At 36.1% G+C, this 22,179-nt stretch overlaps 1 protein-coding gene across 1 annotated transcript in view; it reads right to left on the reverse strand.

Annotated features, from left to right (window-relative positions):
• Positions 1–22,179, reverse strand: part of DNAAF4 (dynein axonemal assembly factor 4) — a 104,001-nt gene that overhangs the window by 33,797 nt on the left and 48,025 nt on the right. The window contains exon 7 of the mRNA XM_082617094.1: positions 10,016–10,247. Coding sequence (XP_082473220.1) covers positions 10,016–10,247 — 232 coding nt within the window. The remainder of the gene's footprint in view (positions 1–10,015; positions 10,248–22,179) is intronic.

A 22,179-nucleotide genomic window follows, 5' to 3' on the forward strand; every position in this document is an offset into this window, starting at 1 on the left:
AGAGACTGTCTTTTCTCCATTGTATATCCTTGCCTCCTTTGTCATAGATTAGTTGACTATAGGTGCGTGGGTTTATCTCTGGGCTTTCTATATTGTTCCATTGATCTGTGTTTCTGTTTTTGTGCCAGTACAATACTGTCTTGATTACTTTAGCTTTGTAGCATAGTCGGAATTCAAGGAGTCTGATTCCTCCAGCTCCATTTTTTTTCCCTCAAGACTGCTTTGGCTATTCGGGGTCTTTTGTGTCTCCATACAAATTTAAAGATTACCTTGTTCTAGTTCCATAAAAAATGCCATTGGTAATTTGATAGGGATTGCATTGAATCTGTAGATTGGTTTGGGTAGTATAGTCATTTTCACAATATTGATTCTTCCAGGAACATGGTATGTCTCTCCATCTGTTGGTATCATCTTTAATTTCTTTCATCAGTGTCTTAGAGTTTTCTGCATACAGCTCTTCTGTCTCCCTAGGTAGGTTTATTCCTAGGTATTTTATTCTTTTTGTTGCAGTGGTAAATGGGAGTGTTTCCTTAATTTCTCTTTCAGATTTTTCATCATTAGTGTATAGGAATGCAAGAGATTTCTGTACATTAATTTTGTATCTTACTTTACCAAATCCATTAATTAGCTCTAGTAGTTTTCTGGTAGCATCTTTAGGATTCTCTATGTACAGTATCATGTCATCTGCAAACAGTGACAGTTTTACCTTTTCTTTTCCAATTTGTATTCCTTTTATTTCTTTTTCTTCTCTGACTGCTGTGGCTAGGACTTCCAAAGCTATGTTGAATAACAGTGGTGAGAGTGGACATCCTTGTCTTGTTCCTGATCTTAGAGGAAATGCTTTCAGTTTTTCACCATTGAGAATGATGTTTGCTGTGGGTTTGTCATATATGGTCTTTATTATGTTGAGGTAGGTTCCCTCTATGCCCACTTTCTGGAGAGTTTTTATCATAAATGGGTGTTGAATTTTGTCAAAAGCTTTTTCTGCATCTATTGAGATGATCATATGGTTTCTATTCTTCAATTTGTCAATATGGTTTATCACATTGATTGATTTATGTATATTGAAGAATCCATGCATCCCTGGGATAAATCCCACTTGATCATGGTATATGATCGTTTTAATGTGTTGTTGGATTCTGTTTGCTAGTATTTTGTTGAGGATTTTTGCATCTATATTCATCAGTGATATTAGTCTGTAATTTTCTTTTTTTGTAGTATCTTTGTCTGGTTTTGGTATCAGGGTGATGGTGGCCTCATAGAATCAGTTTGGGAGTGTTCCTTCCTCTGCAATTCTTTGGAAGAGTTTGAGAAGGATGGGTGTTAGCTCGTCTCTAAATGTTTGATAGAATTCACCTGTGAAGCCATCTGGTTCTGGACCTTTGCTCGTTGGAAGATTTTTCATCACATTTTCAATTTCATTACTTGTGATTAGTCTGTGTATGTTTTCTATTTCTTTCTGGTTCAGTCTTGGAAGCTTATACCTTTCTAAGAATTTATCCATTTCTTCCAGGTTGTCCATTTTATTGGCATAGAGTTGCTTGTTGTAGTCTCTTAGGATGCTTTGTATTTCTGCGGTGTCGTAACTTCTCCTTTTTCATTTCTAATTTTATTGATTTGAGTCCACTCTCTCTTTTTCTTGATGAGTCTAGCTAATGGTTTATCAATTTTGTTTATCTTCTCAAACAATCAGCTTTTAGTTTTATTGATATTTGCTATTGTTTTCTTTGCTTCTATTTCATTTATTTCTGCTCTGATCTTTATGATTTCTTTCCTTCTGCTAACTCTGGGTTTTGTTTGTTCTTCTTTCTCTAGTTCCTTTAGGTGTAAGGTTAGATGATTTGAGATTTTTCTTGTTTCTTGAGGTAGGCTTGTATAGCTATAAACTTCCCTCTTAGAACTGCTTTTGCTGCATCCCATAGGTTTTGGACCATCGTGTTTTCATTGTCATTTGTCACCAGGTTTTTTTTGATTTCCTCTTTATTTCTTCAGTGATCTCTTAGTTATTTAGTAATGTAGTGTTTAGCCTTCATGTGTTTGTGTTTTTACGTTTTTTTCCCTGTAATTCATTTCTAATGTCATAGCGTTGTGGTCAGAAAAGATGCTTGATATGATTTTAATTTTCTTAAATTTACTGAGGCTTTATTTGTGACCCAAGATGTGATCTATCCTGGAGAGTGTTCCGTGAGCACTTGAGAAGAAAGTGTAATCTGCTGTTTTTGGATGGAATGTCCTATAAATTCCAATTAAATCTATCTGGTCTATTGTGTCATTTAAAGCTTGTTTCCTTATTTATTTTCATTTTGGATGATCTGTCCATTGGTGTAAGTGAGATGTTAAAGTCCCCCACTATTACTGTGTTACTGTCGATTTCTCTTTTACAGCTGTTAGCAGTTGCCTTATGTATTGAGGTGCTCCTATGTTGGGTGCATATATATTTATAATCGTTGTATCTTCTTCTTGGATTGATCTGTTGATCATTATGTAGTGTCCTTCCTTGTCTCTTGTAACAGTCTTTAGTTTAAAGTCTATTTTATCAGATATGAGTATTGCTACTCCAGCTTTCTTTTGATTTCCATTTGCATGGAATATCTTTCTCCATCCCCTCACTTTCAGTCTCTATGTGTCCCTAGGTCTGAAGTGGGTCTCTTGTAGACAGCATATATATGGGTCTTGTTTTTGTATCCATTCAGCAAGGCTGTGTTCTATTGGTGGGAGCATTTAATCCATTCACGTTTAAGGTAATTATCGATATGTATGTTCTTATGACCATTTTCTTAATTGTTTTGGGTTTTTGTAGGTCCTTTTCTTCTCTTGTATTTCCCAGTTAGAGAAGTTCCTTTAGCATTTGTTGTAGAGCTGCTTTGGTGGTGCTGAATTCTCTTAGCTTTTACTTCCCTGTTAAGCTTTTGATTTCTCCATCGAATCTGAATGAGAACCTTGCTGGGTAGAGTAATCTTGGTTGTAGGTTCTTCCCTTTCATCACTTTAAGTATATCATGCCACTCCCTTCTGGCTTGTAGAGTTTCTGCTGAGAAATCAGCTGTTAACCTTACGGGAGTTCCCCTGTATATTATCTGTCATTTTTCCCTTGCTGCTTTTAATAACTTTTCTTTGTCTTTAATTTTTGCCAATTTGATTACTATGTGTCTCGGTGTGTTTCTCCTTGGGTTTATCCTGTATGGGACTTGCTGTGCTTCCTGGACTTGGGTAGCTATCCTTTCCCATGTTAGGGAAGTTTTCAACTATAATCTCTTCAAATATTTTCTCAGGTCCTTTCTCTCTCTCTTCTCCTTCTGGGACCCCTATAATGTGAATGTTGTTGCGTTTAATGTTGTCCCAGATGTCTCTTAGGCTGTCATTTCTTTTCATTCTTTTTTCTTTATTCTGTTCTGCAGCAGTGAATTCCACCATTCTGTCTTCCACATCACTTATCCGTTCTTCTGCCTCAGTTATTCTGCTATTGATTCCTTCTAGTGTTTTTTTCATTTCGGTTATTGTATTGTTCATCTCTGTTTGTTTGTTCTTTAGTTCTTCTAGGTCTTTGTTAAACATTTCTTGCATTTTCTCGATCTTTGCCTCCATTCTTTTTCCGAGGTCCTGGATCATCTTCACTATCATTATTTTGAATTCATTTTCTGGAAGGTTGCCTATCTCCACTTCATTTAGTTGTTTTTCTGGGGTTTTATCTTGTTCCTTCATCTGGTACATAGCCCTCTGCCTTTTCATCTTGTCTATCTTTCTGTGAATAGTAAAGGTTTCTTGATGCACTGACTGTTTCCACAAAGTGATTTCACCAGGAGTCCCTCATGTGAGGACGTTCTCTCAGATTCTCTTGGTGTGTGAACTGTCTTCAGGTTCAACATATGAATGAAGTTTGGAGGTTGGTGTCCATCCTGCTAGTGTTTGAGGGTCTCCTGCAGAGGCGGGGGTGGCTGTGGCTCACCATAAGGACAAGGACACTGGCAGCAGAAGTTCTGGGAAGTACTCGGCGTGAGCCCTCCCAGAGTCTGCCATTAGCCCCACCTAATTATACTTCTTTTTAAGTTTTCTTCTATTCCCTGCATTACTTGGTTGTTCCAAGTTGCATTTTTCTGTTTGGTTCTTGGCTGTCTGTTCATATTAAAGATGAAGTACAAATATTCTGACTGGAAGTTTTGTGTACATGAATCTAAAGATTGTTGACTAGTGAGCTTCAGCATGGTGAACTAGTGGGGCCATTATAAATGCCAGGGTTTTTTCATCCTATACTAGTTAGCTTCCCTGTAGAGGAATTCCCCAATCTACATAACAGGTGCACTGGGCTCCTGCATGCATATGGGGAAGAGAATAGAGCTGGAGAGGATCTCTTGAATCAGTATTTATATTTTTACAATGCAGACTTTCACTCAATCTCTGTATTTTCAGAGCAGAATCTCACTCAGTCCTCAACTGTGCAGAAAGTAAATCTCCAGTTATCTGCTGTAGTACAGGACGAGATCTGGTAATCAAAGTCCTATGCACTTTCAACCAATCCTATTTTTTCCAGACCTACATTTGCCCCTCCCTTTAGACGTACCTAGTTCTACCAAGTTGAAAAGGGACAAATCCACCTGCCCTGAAGCCTCATCTCTCCCACTACAATGCTTTTAGTAGCTTAGCAAATAGATAGCTCAGCAAATCAAAACTAGTTCAACAGATATCGGTAACTGACCTCAAGAGGCTTCCCCTTTTGGATTTTTTTTTTTTTTAATGTGGAACATTTTTAAAGTCTTTATTGAGTTTGTTACAACATTGCTTCTGTTTTGATTTTTTGGCCTCGAAGCATGTGGGATCTTAGCTCCCTGACCAAGGATCGAACCTGCACATCCTGTATTGGAAGGCAAAGTCTTAACCACTGGACGGCCAGGGAAGTCCCGGCTTCCCCTTTTGAACAAAGCTGTTTCTAACAAGACAAGAAAGCCCCCATAGTCATGTAACTAATTAATGCTCATTGATTCCCCTTTCCTCGAATCTTATAAATATAGACAACAGTACAAGAGCAGGGACCCTCAAATGGAGCCTTTTAGGGGAATGGCCTCACTATGCCTGGCCCTAAGCATAACTTTGTGGAATAGTAAGAACTTGAGGAAATCGTGCACACTTTGATGCTTTCCTGCCTAAAATCAATAAACATTATTTTTTCAATTTTATTGAGAAATAATTCATGTACAATAACTATACTCATTTTAAAGTATATTAAATGAGTTCTGACAGATGTACATGCTCCTGAAATCACAATCAACACAGAAAATTTCTATCACCTCTAAGAGTCCCCTATAACCCTGTGAAGCTCATCCTTTCCCTTCACTCCTGGACCCAGGCAACCACTGATGTGCTCTCAGTCATTATAAATTAGTTAGTATTTTCTAGAATTTCATGCACTAGGGACTGGTGTCTTGCTTTTTTCAGAATAATTTTGTGATTCATTCATGTCATGTGTATCAGTAGTTGTCTCTTTTTTTAAAAATAAATTTGTTTATTTTTGACTGCATTGGGTCTTCGTTGCTGTGCACGGGCTTTCTCTAGCTGTGGCAAGCGGGGACTACTCTTCATTGTGGTGCGCGGGCTTCTCATTGCAATGGCTTCTTTTGTTGCAGAGCACAGGCTCTAGGTGCGCAGGCTCAGTAGTTGTGGTGAACGGGCTGAGTTGCTCTGCAGCATGTGGGATCTTCCCGGGCCAGGGATCAAACCCATGTCCCCTGCATTGGCAGGCGGATCCTTAACCACTGGGCCACCAGGGGAGTTCCAGTTGTCTCCTTTTTATTGAAGAGTAATATTCCATTTTATGAATGTATTTCATAATTTGTTTATCCATTCACCTGTTGATGGACATTGTTTCCAGTTGTTCACTATTGTAAATAAAGCTGCTGTGAACATTTGAATACAAGTTTTTAGGTGGACACATTTTTCTTGTGTAAATACCTAGGACTAAAATGGTTGAGTTATATGACAGGTTAGATGACAGTTGACACTCTTCCAAAGTGGTTGTACCATTTTATATTTTGACCATCATTGTATAAGGTCCAACTGTAGCCCATCCTCAATAACACTTTGTACTGATGGACTTTCTAATATTTAATATTAGCTATCTTAGTTTATTTAACCACTATATTTCACTGTGGTTTTAATTTGCATTTCCTTACTGACTAATGATGTTGAACATCATTTCATGTGCATATTGACCATTCATATGTCTTCTTTTGTGAAAAGTCCATTCAAATCTTTTGTCTAATTATTTATTGGGTAGTTTGTCTTCTGCGTATATATTATGTACATGGTGAGGCAAGAATCAATGTTCATTTGTTTCCATAGATACCCAATTGTTCCAGACTTTCCTTTCCCCATTGAACTGTTCTGCTTTTGATGAAAAGCATCAGACCATACAGGTTAGGATCTATTTCTGCTCACTGTACTCCATTCTCTTGACCTTTCTGTTCATCCTTTCACCAGTTCCACCCTATCTTGATTACTGTAGCTTGATGTTAAGTCCTCAAATCAGGTAGTATAAGTCCAACATCTTTGTTCTTATTTTAAAAAATTTCTTTAGCTAGTCTAGGTCATTTGCATTCTAATATAAATTTTAGAATCAGCTTGTCGATTTCTACAAAAAGCTTACTGGTATTTCTGTTGGAATTGCATTAAATCTATACATCAATTTAAGGAGAAGTGACATCTTAACAATATTGAGTTTTCCTATTCATGAACATGCTATATCTCTCCATTTGTTTAGGCCTTTAAAAATATCTCTCAGTAATTTTTTATCGTTTTCAGTGATGAGATCTTACACTTCTTTTATTAAATTTATTCCTAAACATTTTGTGTCTTAGTGTTATTATAAATTGATTAAAGTTTAATTTTCCAATTGTTTGCTGTTGGTAAATAAAATCGTAAGTGATTTTTGCAATCTTATATCTTGAGACATTGCTAAATTCACTTATTAGGTCTAGCAGTTATCTGTAGATTCCTTAGGGATTTCTACATAGACAATCATGTCATCTACAAATAGACAGTTTTACTTCTTCCTGTCTAATCTTCACGGCTTTTATTTCTTCTTCTTGCCTTAATGCAGCAGTTAGGACCTCTAGTATAATGTTGAATGAGGTAGTGAAAACAGACATGCTTGCCTTTCTCTTCAACCTAAGGGACAAAGTACACATTAATTCATCAGTAAATATGATGTTTGCTATAGATTTTTGTGTAGAAGGCTCTTATCAGATTGAGAAAGTTTCTTTCTAGTCCAATTTTTTATTATAAATGGGTGTTGGATTTTGTCAAATGCCTCTTTGCAATATTGAAATAATCACGTTTGTCCTTTGTTCTGTTAGTATAATTATACTGAACAATTTTCAAATGCTAAATCAACCTTCTCTTCCATTACCCATTTCTAGAAGTCAAAAATTCTCTAGGCTGTGTGAAAAAAAAAAACATGACTACAGTGGTTTAACCAAACATGGGTTTATTTTTCTCACTTAACAAGCTTGAAGAAAGAAAGTTCAGCACGATTTATCAGCTTTCCAATGTCATTAATGTCCCAGGCTCTTTCTTCTTCCCTGTTCTATCATTCTTAATGTATGGCATGCCTCTTCATGATCTCAAGAAGTGTTAATGCACTTCTTGGCAAAGATCTTCATCTTAGGTAGAAAAAGGAAAGGGGGAGCAAGCAGAAAGGAACTGGGGACACTTATCTCAGAAAAGTAATACTTTTCTATAAATCCTTAGTAGATTTCTTCTTGCATTTCAAGAGCCAGAACTGTGCCACTTGGCTACATACTGTTACAAGAGAGTCTGGGGAAGTAAATTTTGTTTTCCCTTTTTTTAAACTAATTTAAAATTACTTTGTTTGTAAAAGTGAGTCACTGTGCTTTGATCCTTATTTTTTCATTTTATAATAAAAAATTTCAAATATGTACAAAAGTAGACAGGATAGAATAATCACCATCATGCATTCATGACGTGACTTCAATTATCAACTCATGGCCAACACCATTTCATCTTTACCTCTATCCATTTTCACATACCATATTATTTTGAAGCAAATCTCAGACATCATATTTACCTATAAATATTTCAGTAGGCATCTCTACAAGATGAGGACTTTATAAATTATCACATCTAAAGAAAATATCATTATCACATCTAAAGAAAAATGTAATTATTCCGTAATTTCTTCAAATATCCAATCAATACTCAAATTTCCAAGCAGTAAGTTTTTAAGCTGGACACATTTCTTCTATCCCCCACCCCCAAATCATGATTTTATTGGTAAAAAAGGAAAAGGAGAGTATATATTGAGTAGGCAATCTACAGCACCCGCCACACCATTTGTATTCAGTATACTATAAAAGTAGTTGTCTCAAGAACGTTTCTGGGGCAAATAATACAATATTCTTTCTATAGTTAGAAATGTTATCAAATGAGCATTTTTAGTTAGAGGTGGCATTAAAACAGTAGCATTAGACTTTTTAGGAGCAGCCTTGTTTTCCTCTTTAAGAGGTCTAACTTTACTGGCCAATGAGACATTTGTCAATTTTTTAAAGCAGTTACTCACAAATCCCAGCTAACTGAAGTTATTTGTATCTACAACATTTTATGTTCCTTAGGCACTGGACACACGTTAAGTCATATTTGTATATTCCATAACTCCAAGTACAGAGGAGATACTGAGTAAATGAATATTTGTTAAATGCATGGACGAGATGGAAGAAAGTAACCAAAGCCTACTAAAGAATGCTACCAGTCATCCATAATGATACTACTGAAATAAGGAAAAAAAGGACTTCTAGAGTAAAAAATCCAAAAAAAGCTGATTTATACATTTTTTTCCTCCACCATGTTTAATTTCCCTTGTATCCTTGGATGAATTTTTTTTTAAACATCTTCAGGATATCTCTTATATACAAAAGTTTGTTTGGGTTCCACCAGTGTCTTAAAACATCCTATTTGTTTAGAAGTAATTGAAATTAGGAAGGAAATGCTTTCAAATACTCCAATTGTATCAATATTTTGTTGAAATGGCATTAAAGAAGGAGATAGTGTAGTAGTTAACTTGCATGTCAATATTAAACCACAAAAATATATAAATTTAATAAAGCTACTGCTTAATATTTACTCTAAATGACTTTTTAACATGCTAAACCTCACTGTTAAAGTAGTAAAGACATGTAGCCTTTGAAAAGAACATAGGTTTCAGAATCAGATCTGGGTTCAAATCCTATAGGTTTGCTTACTGGGTAGTTGTTTATCCTTTCAAAACACCTATTTCCTTTAAAATAAGAATAACAGCACTTACCCCAAAGTGCTGTTGTGAGGATTGAGTGATACAATCAATAAAATTACCTGGCATATAGTAATCACCCAAGAAATGTTAATTGTCACTGTTATGTAAGTGATTTAACTACAAAACGTTCCATTTACTAAACATAAATAAACCCAAAACAAAGTTTAATATTCTAAAATCAGATAAAAACACTCTTAGCTTTCAATAAAGAAAATTGTCCTCTCATCTACTTTTGAATACACCAGAATCAAAGGCCAGAAAAGTTCTTGTCTGCTTACAGCGAAGTTTGCTTAACAGTACTCATTTTCCTGAGTTATGTGATGAAAAGGTCTTTTAATGAAATTCCTATTTTCTTATCTCTAAAGAAATAAATGAATGCTACTGGTACTGATAATTCACTCCAAATCTTACTGCACCTGAGTTAAACACATATTTAACAACACCTGCATAAATTTCTAAAGGAAGCACATGAGTAAAAACAATATTGAATCTTTGCTCATTTTATTATGAAAACTTCACTACTTCCTAGAAGAAGAAATAAGTCTTTCACCTTAGTCTTTGTATTGTAGTAATTCATATACCAAAATAATGACCTAATACTGTGGGTAGATTCATTCACATACACACACACACATACACACACACACACACACTCTCTGACATATATACTTCACTAACAGGACTCACTTTCCCAGAAAATATTAAGTAATCATTGTACCTTTTGTGGCAAGATTTCTAGATACTGAATTCCTAGTAAGACCTTTATGTTTTAATTTTTTTCTCTCTTCTTCAATTTGCTTTTCTTGTTGATATAATTTTTCTTCTCTCTGAATTATTTTATGTTCTTCAGCTTTTCTTTGATGTTCTTTCCAGGTTTCCAATTCTTTAGTTGCTTTTATCCGTTCATTTTCTTTCATATCTTCTATTCTTTTCCTCTCTTCTTCTTCAATCTGAAAAAATTAAAATTACCAAATCCTTTAAAACATACAAAAAGCAATATTTTAAAAATAAGAAATTCATTATAATAATTAGTTATTTTTACCTTTAAACACTTGTCATTAAATCTGCAGCAATAGTTAGCAGTGAATAAAGAATTAAAATGGGAACGGTAAATGATTTAGCAGAATGCTCAATGATATGGTGTCACTGAACGAAGGTCTTAGTTCCAGATTTACCATTAACTATTGACATGTTCTTGGGCAGTCACTTTCTCTAGCCTCAGTTTACTTGCATGTAAACTGTGGACAGGCATTCAATAGATGATATCTAAGGGCTTGGTTAATAAAAAAAAAAAAAGGAAGAATTTATTACTCTGAAAGTTAAGTCACTTGTCCCCAAATCTTTACACACACACAAATATACATATGCAAACATTCACCTTTCTACTAATGCCAGTCTTACCTTGTCTTAGGACTGAAGTTGTACCGACCTTCACCTGAGGAATGAGGGAATAATAAGAAGGGAATCGGAAGGAGGAACTAGGGAGTTCGTCTCTGGTGGGTGGAAATGTTTGAACTTTGAATCCTGCTGTCAACTATGTTTGCAATAGCAGTTATTTGACATTTCCACATGAAAAGCTAAATATCAGATGAATCTGAAAGCAATACATTGCTCAGTCGTGTGCCAATTTTTCTCCCTTTCACAAACTTCCCTCATATGGGCAAGAAAAAAAAGTCCCTGTGAAACAGAGTAACTGGTTAGTATATATGGTTGACTCCATGTACCTAACCTTCCTATGGTAACAAAAATTTATCACCTCTATCCTCTAGAGAAGCAGTGTCTAACAGGACTTTTTTTAATGGTAGTAATGTTCTGTACTATCCAATACATTAGCCACTAGTCACACATGGCTAATGAAGCACTTAAAATGGGGCTAGTGTGACTGAGGAACTGAATTGGTAATTTTATTTACGTTTCATTAATGTAAATTTAAATTAATTTATTTTTAAATAGGACATCTGACACAACTCTAGAATGACATGCTGGGAAAGTTTCCTAGAGGCTGAATTATTTTAGGATATAGAATTAACATTATAGGTATGAAAACCGTGTACAGAAGAGGTACTCTATAATATTTGCATGAGTTAATACCCTCTTCTGGAGACTGTTTATTTTCCTATTATACCATGAAACATTTATTGTAAAATAAATTTCACAGATTACTAACAGGAGTTTCTTATAATCCCAGAATTGCCCCTAAGGCCTAAACTAAGCACAAAAGATGCTAATTACTATATGTCCTAAATTCAGAGAGCCGCAGTGAGCTGCCAACAGGTTGGGCCAGAAAGAATCTGCACGTGGCAATGAACCAGCATTTAAATGCCTGATAATAGGCCATGATGAAGCTGACAACTTCCCCCAGTTTAGTAATATGTTTGCCTTTTTTCCCTCCTTCCTCTGTTCCCCAACACACGGAAGGAGGAAAAAGTATGTGAAGAGTTAGAACACCACCCCTCATTATCCCTGTTAAGCAGAGTGAATTTTGAAAAGTTTTTAAAAATGCATAAGACTGAGTCTTACTTACCAAAAACAAGACTGTTCTTATAACCAAAAGTAACAAGAAAGTTCTTCTATTATGCCAAGATGTAGTAAAGGGAAATACGTGTGTGTGCACGCATGCACACATGTGTGCATATAAAGATATACGTATATGCAATTTATAATAGGCTATATTAGAAACACAAAAATAGTCCTCAGGGATTAATGAGGAAGAGGAAGGATTAAAAAAGGCTTCAAAGAGCAGGTGACAGAAGGAACTAGAATGAACAGAAAAACATGAAGAAGGTAATACCTTATGATTATGATAAAGGCAGACTACATACAGCAAAGAGAAACAGAGACAGACAAATGTGAAACAATCCTTGAAGGTCTTATTTTTAAAAAAACATAATAAGGGGAATATACCACTTAAAGGAGGAACATGTAGTAACTCAGAAAGCTAGAAAAACAATCACCACACTGAAAGAACTGGATTTTAAGTGCTTTGTACTGCTCAAAAAAGGATGCCATATAGTATGGGATATTAGTTTAATGCAGACAGCAAATATAAGTAACAGGAGAATAATGAGCAGCTCCTAAATGAAATTCCTGAAGAAAGGGAAATCTATAATTATTTTAATTTGGAATGAATCTCTGGCTTATCAGGCATTGTTCTTTTTAAGCCAATCTCATTTATTATGTATAAAAATAATAAATAAAATACTAGAAAACTGAATCAAGGAAAATATTAAAATTATAATACATCTTGATCAATGATGTATTTCTTATCTATGATATTAGGAAATCAAAAGGGAAAAAAATATGATCTCACTACATGTCAAAATACCCTTGATACTAAGAAAAAATTTTAGATCAATAAAAGGACCTACACCATATTATGCTTCATAGTGAAGCATTAAAAATATTTCTAGTAAAGTACCTAAGGCCAATATGTCTACTGCTTTACTATTTTCCTAGCGGGCATAACCTACACAACAGAATTTTTGAAATAAATAAATTTTTAAAATGAATAAACTTTAAATAAGAAATACAAATATAGATTATGCAGAGCTAGAACCATCATTATTTGCAAATAATATGGTAGACTACCTAAAAGAACACAAATAATAAACTGACAAACTATTAGAATGAAAAGGAGAGTTCAGCGAGGCAATCACATACAAGATCAACTTATACAAACTCTTAAAACTAACTTTCCTACAATCTGGCAATAAACAATTAGAAAATACAATGGAAAAAGTCATTTTATTAGTAACTGCCAGAAAAGCTTTTAAAATGCTACAAGTAAGCTTTACAAAATATGAGCCAGCCCTATATGTAAGCTAAATAATTTTGCTGAGGGATATAAAATGTAAGTCTGAATAAATGGAGATAAATGCCACATTCCTGGAAGAAAATCTCAATATTTTAAAACTCAATATTTTGATATTCTGCAAATTAATTTATAAGTCAATGTAAATCTAATCAAAATACCAAAAGAACTCTTAGGGAGCTTGATAAGTAACTGTGAAATTCATCCACAGCAGAAAACGTGCAGGTTTTATGGAGCTGTGAAGAGGTTGGCAATTCTCATCCATAAAGATCAAGTATAAAACTAGACAAATTTATCAAAAACAACCAATTCAGGGCAGTGGGAATTAACCAAAGGCAGCCTGCAAATTGATAAGTGTTTATTCTAGAAGAACTGCTAAAGTTATAGGTAAGAACAGTGGGAGGCTCTGACCTGCTTAAGGTTACTCCCAACCACCAGCCTCCAGCCAGGATGAAAAGACTGACATTTTTACCAACATGGAACTAGGAAAAAGAACCCACCAGCTTTGTTAGCAAAAACGGTGGACTCATTTCAGAGTGGGGCAGTGAAAATCTGTGGCTTTGGTGGAGAAAAGTGGTAAACTTTGGTGGAGAAAAGTGGGAATGAAGAGGGAAAATTTACAGTTGAGGTCCGAGGTTGAGGTCCTAGTCAGGGTAAGTGCCTGAGTATTCAGAAAATTAAGAGAAAGATCATGTAAATTAGAGAGCCATAGAAGGTCTGTAATAAGCTCACCATACACCCCTGGTTAAACAGCAAGCTATGCATTTCTGGGTGAGACCTAAGGAAGCCTGGCATAATACAAAGCCAAGGGATACTTGAGAACTTGCTCTAACTGTGAATGTACTTCCAAACCCACACACAGACCAATCAGCAACGGGGTGGAAGCCTTTCAGGCTGAAGGTGTTTACTACCTCTGCCCAAATCATCAGCTAACAAGTGAGTTACGCAGACACAGGGAAGACCCTTAAGGAAGTCAGTCCAGAAAACAAGAATTAAAAAACTCGTCAAAGACATCAGCAGTTGTATACCACAAGGGAGTCTAGACTGATCCCACAGGTAAAGTCCAGGCAAGTCACTAAAAAATAAACAATTAATTAAAACAGAACTCAGAATTACTATAATCTACTAACTAAAATGTCTAGTTTTCAACCAAAAATATATCAAGAAATATTTACTAAAGACTTCTCAAATTTGATGAAAACATTATATACCTCAGAGAATTTCAAACCAAAGTAAAATAAATACAAAGAGATACACCTAGATACAACTTAGTCAAACTGCTAAGTAAATACAAAAGCCAAACAAAAACAGGGAAATCTTGAAAGCAGCAAGAAAAAAGGGACTCATCATGGACAGGGGAACAATAATATAATTAAAGGCTGATTCATCATTAGAAACAACACAGGACAGAAGGCAGTGAAATGACACGTTCAAAGCACTGACAGAAAGAAACTCAAACTACCAGTTCTAGATCCAGCAAAACCATTCTTCATAAATGAAGATGAAATAAGCACATTCCAAGATAAACGAAAACTGTGTCAAACTATTGCCCACAGACCTGTCCAACAAGATATACCAAAGAAAATCTTCAGGCAGAAAGGAAATGGCACTAAACACTAACTCTGATCTGTAAGTGGGAATGAAGAATATGGGAAATGGTAAATATATAGGTAAGTATAAAAGACAACACAGGGACTTCCCTGGCAGTCCAGTGGTTAAGACTTCTTCCAATGCAGGGTGTGCAGGTTCGATCCCTGGTCGGACAGCTAAGATCTCACATGCTTTGGAGCCAAAAAACCAAAACATAAATCAGAAGCAATATTGTAACAAATTCAATAAAGGCTTTAAAAAAAATGGTCCACATCAAAAAATCTTTAAAAAAAAAAGACAATACAAATGGATAAACAAAATGTGGTATATACATAATAATAAAATATTATTCAGCCTTAAAAAGGAAGAAAATTCTGACACATACTAAAAAGTGGATGAACCTTGAAGACATTATGCTAAGTGAAATAAGCCAGGCACAAATGGACAAATATGGTATGATTCCACTTACATGAGATACCTAGAGGAGTCAAATTCACAGAAACAGTAAAATGCTGGTTGCTAGGGGCTTAGGGAAATGTGGAATGGGACATTATTATTTAACGGATACAGTTTCAGTCTGAGAAGATGAAAAAGTTCTGGAAATGGATGGTGGTGATGGTTGCACAGTAATGTGAATGTACTTAATACCACTGAACTATATACTTCTAAATGGCTAAAATGGTAAATTTTATGTTATGTTTTATCCAATTAAAAAATAAATGTAAAAAGACAATAAATATTTTATTGCTTTTCTTCTCTTTATTTAAAAACTTGAGATTTTTTAAAAAGCAATACTTTTTTAAAAAAATAAATTTATTTATTTATTTTTAGACGTGTTGGGTCTTCGTTGCTGTATGTGGGCTTTCTCCAGTTGCAGCAAGTGGGGGGCAGTGCGTGGGCTTCTCATTGCAGTGGCTTCTCTTGTTGTGGAGCATGGGCTCTAGGCACATGGGCTTTGGTAGTTGCAGCACGCAGGCTCAGTAGTTGTGGCTCATGGGCTCTAGAATGCAGGCTCAGTAGTTGTGGTGCACGAGCTTAGCTGCTGCGTGGCATGTGGGATCTTCCTGGACTAGGGATTGGACCCGTGTCCCCTGCATTGGCAGGCGATTCTTAACCACTGCACTACCAGGGAAGTCCCAACACATATTGTTTAGTTTATAATATCCATGTACATATACCTATTCATGAATGGCAATAATAGCCCAAAAATAAGGAGAGAAAAATGGAATTCTATAAAGCAAAGTTGCTATATTTTACTGGAATTGAGTCAGTGTTAACCTAAAGTAGATTATAGACTGTGATAAGTTAAAGGTGCATATGGCAACAATTAAAAACTTTCACAACCTAAAAAATATATATTATAAAAATTACGTTTATTTATATTAGATTATATATATACACGCACACATACATACACATATACATGTAAATAGCTAAAAGGTCAACAAGGGAGCTCCAGTTTCAGCTCTGATATGTTCAGAAGTTGTCATTCCTATCCTTATAACAAAAAAAGATACACTGAAAACCAAGTTTTCTTGGACCTATCAGAGAAGTGAGTCATAGGGCAAATTGCTACCCTGAAACACAGAGATAAGTGTATCCAGAAAGACAAAAAGATCTGCTTGCCTATTGCAGAAGCAACTAGAGCTGCAAACTGGTAGGAACACTTAAATGGTAATTTTGACACAATGCTGGAGTCAGAGTGTGGCCCAGCATGACAGTGAGAAACTCTTGGGAGCCACAATCTTGGAGGGTGACCCCATATTTTTGTGAGCTTTACCATCAGAAACCCCACTAGGTTACCATGAATAAGAACTCTGGCAGAAAGGGGGGGGGGAAATAATCATTGTGAAATACAGATATACCCAGAGTATTCTCCATAACAAAGATCTACTCTCCAGGAGAAAGGACCTTGTCAGAGCTAAAGGAATTCCCTTCCTGCTGGGGGAAGGGAATTCCTCCCACTCCAGTCCTCCCCAGCCTTCCTGTCCCACCTAAAGGGAGAAGAAAAACACAGTTAACTGTCAGGGCTTCAGGAAAATACATGGGGAACACTGCAGCTGGAGAAGGGAATAAGAGCCAAGGGAGAAAACTGTATCACTGGAGGAACACTTGTGAAGATCACAGGCCCAAAATACAGGCCCATGAAAAGACTGAGATTTAATGGCAAGATTATAGATTGTTTCCACTCCCTTACAATTTATTACCACACCAACAGGGTTCCAGGATAATGACAGTAGATTACAGAAGAAAGAGCTTATGACAAAGGCTCTCTCTGAGGATGAGTAGACAGAGAAGCCAAAAATCCCAAATTCAAAAGAGAAGGGGAAAAAAAAAACACCCAAAAAACAAAAAAACACTAGAGGAATCTGAAGCCTCTGGTACCTGTTATGTACAGCTAACATAACTAACATTAAACACAACTCAAAACCCAGTCAGGGTAAATACATCTACTCACTAAAGGCATATTAACCTTAGTTTCTATTACCTGATACAATATGCCTAGTGTTCAACAAAAAATTGCAAGGCATGCCAAAGGCAAGATAAAACACATTGTAAAGAGACAAAGCAATCATCAGAACCAGACTCAGATACAACACAGATGTAAGAATTATTAGGCATGGAATTTAAAATAACTGTTTAATATGTTAAGGGCTCTAATGGGAAAAGAAGACAACATGCAAAAATGTCCCCTAAGAATATCTTAAAGTTTCATCTCTGTGGGGACTTCCTTGGCAGTCCAGTGGTTAAGACTCCAGGTTTCTAATGTAGGGGGCGCAGGTTCGATCCCTGGGCGGGGAACTAGGATCCCACATGCTGGGCAGAGCGGCCAAAAAAAAAAAAGTTTTAGGGGCTTCCCTGGTGGCGCAGTGTTTGAGAGTCTGCCTGCCGATGCAGGGGACACGGGTTCGTGCCCCAGTCCGGGAGGGTCCTGCGTGCCGCGGAGCAGCTGGGCCCGTGAGCCATGCTGGGCCTGCGCGTCCGGAGCCTGTGCTCCGCAACGGGAGAGGCCACGACAGTGAGAGGCCCGCGTACCGAAAAAAAAAAAAAAAAAGTTTTATCTCTGTAAACAAAGAATGTTGCCTGCCATTCTGATAAACAATGTTGTCCACCATCAAGCCATCAGCCACTGTAGATGCCCCAATGGTGCACCCTGAGGGGAAATTAGGATGGAGAAAAACAGGATACTGGCCCTAGACAGTTAAGAAGCATTTCAAAGGAATAATTTCAATGAGCCCAGACTCTAGCATCTTCCCATACATAGAAAAGCACTAAAATCATTAACTTGAGATGTCTGTTTCTTGTGCCTAGCAGTAATCTTTTGATGTTCAACTACATGTTTTTTGTTTGTTCATTTTTTCAGCAAAAAACCCTATATATCCTGGCTCATTCCTTACCACTCTGGGACAGTTCCTCAGAGCTATCTGAGAGGCTGTTTCCAGGGCTACAGTCCTCAGTGAGGTCCTTGAACAACACACAGCCTAAAAATTGAGTTATGTTTTATCTTTTCAGTCAACATCTTCCACATGGAGCTATATATCGTTCTAACAATGAGCTCCCTTAAGCTAAGAAAATTCAAGTATTAATTCAGTCTGAAGTTTAATAAATACAGTGTTAAAAATTCTCTTGGAAAGCTGTTAACTTCTGAAATTTAATTATTTAGTTGTTTGTTTATATTCTGTGGAAATGATAATCCAGTTAAAATAATATAGGTATGTGTTCAAAGCTAAAATGTAACAAAATTGATTTTCATTTCAGTTCCCTTCTCTTCTCCCTATGAACTGAATCATGTCCCCCCAAATTTGTAATGTTGAAGCCCTAACACTCAATGTGACAATATTTGGAGATAAGGCTTACATGGAGGTAATTAATGTCAAATGAGGTCATAAGGGTGGGGCCCTGATACGATAGGATTATTGTCCTTATAAGAAGTGATACCAGAGTGCTTTCTCTCTCTCTCTCTGTCCACCATGTGAAGACACAGCAAGGACGCAGCCAGCTGCAAGCCAAAAAGAGAGGCCTCACCAGAAAATGGATTGGCCTGAACCTAGATACTGGACTTCCCAGCTTCCAGAACTGTGAGAAAATAAATTTCTATTATTTAAGCCACACAGTCTGTGTTTTTTGCTTGTTTATTATGTCAGCTCAAGCAGACTAGGACATTTTCTTTTCCCTTTGGCAGATTTTCAAATAGGTGAAAGGTGGCCCAAAAATATCATTGAGAGTTATAAGGAGAGCCAATGGCTAATTAATTCACAAAGTAAAAAATCAAACTCATGAATAACTGAGAGGAACTTGTTAAACTCTCCAGCAAATTTGGACAAAAGTAAACTGAAAGGCAGAATAACCTAACTAAATTGAAATCTGGACTTTCATATAAAGCATAAGAATTTGTAAGTGTCTTGGAAACTCCAGGTGTAGACAAGGATAAGAGCAAACTCTTACTATAGTAGTTAGCTCTATCTGTCCTTGAACAAAAGTTATTACTTGATAGAGAATTCTTTGGTCTTACACTATATGATTTCACAATCCTGTCATGATTTGTTGGTATCTTTCAAAGATTCAGCTTTGGCTTATTGATGAAGAAATCTTTCTTAAATCAGTACCTGGGTTTAATACACAGAGACATAGTACTGACATGTTTAATGTCATATATGTTAAAATGCTTCTATTAAACTAGCCTTCAAATTCAAGGAACAAATCTGACAGAACTGAGGAACAGAAGAAAAACTGCAGTTTTTTAAACCAGATTTTGACTAATGGAAATGAATTAATATCATACTCTTGTACCCTACTCTTCACCTTATCCTTGTTGCTCAACAGTAATCTTATTCACCTCTGATAACAGACTTTTGCAAATAATTTCCTTTTTGGAGGTGTCCAATTGAACTCAGCTACTTCCATCTCAAAAGACTTTGCTGTTCAGATGACAAGGAACCAGCAACAACTTAAAACTCTAAACTTCTCTCTGAAACAAAAGTATTTCTTCTCCCACACTCTGTTCTTTCCAAGGCTAACAAAAACCTAATCAGTATTATAAATGTGTGACCCTATACTATCCATCTCTTTTCCATAACACTATTTCCATAATACATATAATAGCCACTTGAACAACTCAACTTGTACCAAGCTTAACTCCATAAAGTGTGGGCCACTTACTTCCATATACAGAGAATTAAAAATATATATATTGGGCTTCCCTGGTGGCGCAGTGGTTAGGAGTCCACCTGCCAATGCGGGGGACGTGGGTTCGTGCCCCCGTCCGGGAGGATCCCGCGTGCTGTGGAGCGGCTGGGCCTGTGGGCCATGGCTGCTGGGCCTGTGCGTCCAGAGCCTGTGCTCCATGGCAGGGGAGGCCACAGCAGTGAGAGGCCCGCGTACAGAAAAAAAAAAAAAAAAAAATATATATATATATATATATATATATATATATATATATATATATATATATATTGCCCTAAAATTATCTACTTATAAACCTTCAGTGACTTCCCAAGAAGCTGATTAGGGTCTAGATTCAGGGACCTAGGGAAAGTAGTGAAAGAAGACTGACCGTCTTGCACTCAAGTTGTAAGAGCTCTGAGAAACTGCTCACAGACTTTCTCTGAGCTCTGTGAGGCCAGGGGACATAGGAAATAAAAAAAAAGATTTTAACCACACCTCTGGAAAAGATGAAAAAGCTTATAGTCAACAAAAAAGTGGATATATATGATTGTTGAAAGTTTATTTCTACACAGATGCTGTGAACTTGGGATATATTTACACAAAACATAAGTAGGTCAGTAGACTTGACAAAGTGTAAATATAAGAAAGTGTCAAAGATACTGCCTTTTCTCATGATACCATGCTAATGGCTAAAGTTAATTTCTCATATGTTTGGAAATTTGGTAGATGCACATAGAATTTTAGTGATTCCTGTTAGAACAAAAAGAAATTAAAAGTCTAAAAAATAATCATAGGAAGATAAGCACTGTTCCTTTTTCAAAAATAAATGTTTTGTTATTGGGGAAAACATATGTTTATTATTGGGAAAACATAAAAAATTCAAAAAAAAAAAAAGAAAAAAATACTAGTGATCTTGACCCCCATTCATTTTCTATACTTTTTTAATTATAAAAATAAGATTTTATGTAATGACCTTTTTCAAATCGTCAGAAAACACATAGATACACTACCATATTAACTGAAATGGAAAAGCCAATCTTCAAATTCAAATGTAACTACAAGGGACCCAGAATAACCAAAATAATCTTGAAAAAAAAAAAGTTGGAAGGCTCATACTTCCTCATTTCAAAATACATTACAGGGGCTTCCCTGGTGGTGCAGTGGTTGAGAGTCTGCCTGCCGATGCAGGGGACACGGGTTCATGCCCCGGTCCAGGAAGATCCCACATGCCGTGGAGCGGCTGGGCCCATGAGCCATGGCTGCTGAGCTTGCGCGTCCGGAGCCTGTGCTCTGCAATGGGAGAGGCCACAACAGTGAGAGGCCCGCGTACCAAAAAAAAAAAAAAAAAAAAAAAACATTACAAAGCTACAGTAATCAAGAGAGTGTGGTACTGACATAAGGACAGACATATAGACCAATGCAACAAAATTGACAGTCCAGAAATAAACTCATACATCTATGAGCTGACTGATTTTTGATAAGGCTTTTTAACAAATGGTGCTGGAACAAATGAATATCCACATGCCAAAGAATGAGGCAGGACCCATACTCCACATCATATACAAAAATTAGCTAAAAATGGATCAACAACCTAAACATCAGAAGTAAAACCATAAAACTCTTAGAAGAACACATAGGGTAAATCTTCATGACCTTGGACTTGTCAACAGATTTTTAGATATGACTGACACAAAAAGCACGTGCAACAAAAGAAAAAAATAAACAAATTGGACTCTGTGAAAATTTAAAACTTTTGTGTACCAATGGACACTATCAAAGTGAAAATATAATCTACAAAGTAGGAGAAAATATTTGAAAGTCATTTACCTAATAAGGGTCTAGTATCTGGAATATATAAAGAACTCTTACAACTCAACAACAAAAAGACAAATATTCCAATTTAAAAATGGGCAAAGGACTTGAATAGACATTTCTCCAAATAAGATATACAAATGGCCAAGACACACATGAAAAGATGCTCAACATCACTAGTGTCAGGGAAATGCAAATCAAAACCACACTGAGATACCAATTCACACCCAAAAGGATGACTATAATCAACAAAATGGAAAATAACAAGTGTTGACAAGGATTTAAGAAATTGGAAACATCATATATTGCTGGAAGGAATGTAAAAGGTGTACCCATTATGAAAAATTATTTGGTGGTTCCTCAAAAAATTAAACATACAATTACAAATGACCCAGCAATTCTATTCCTAGGTTTATTCACAAAAAAATTGAAAACAGGTACTCAAACAAATACTTGCAAGTGAATGTTAACAGTAGCACTATTCACAATAGCCAAAAGATGAA

This window comes from Mesoplodon mirus (genome assembly GCF_964341445.2).
Source record: "Mesoplodon mirus genome assembly, chromosome: 4".
In the NCBI taxonomy this organism is placed as follows: domain Eukaryota; kingdom Metazoa; phylum Chordata; class Mammalia; order Artiodactyla; family Ziphiidae; genus Mesoplodon; species Mesoplodon mirus.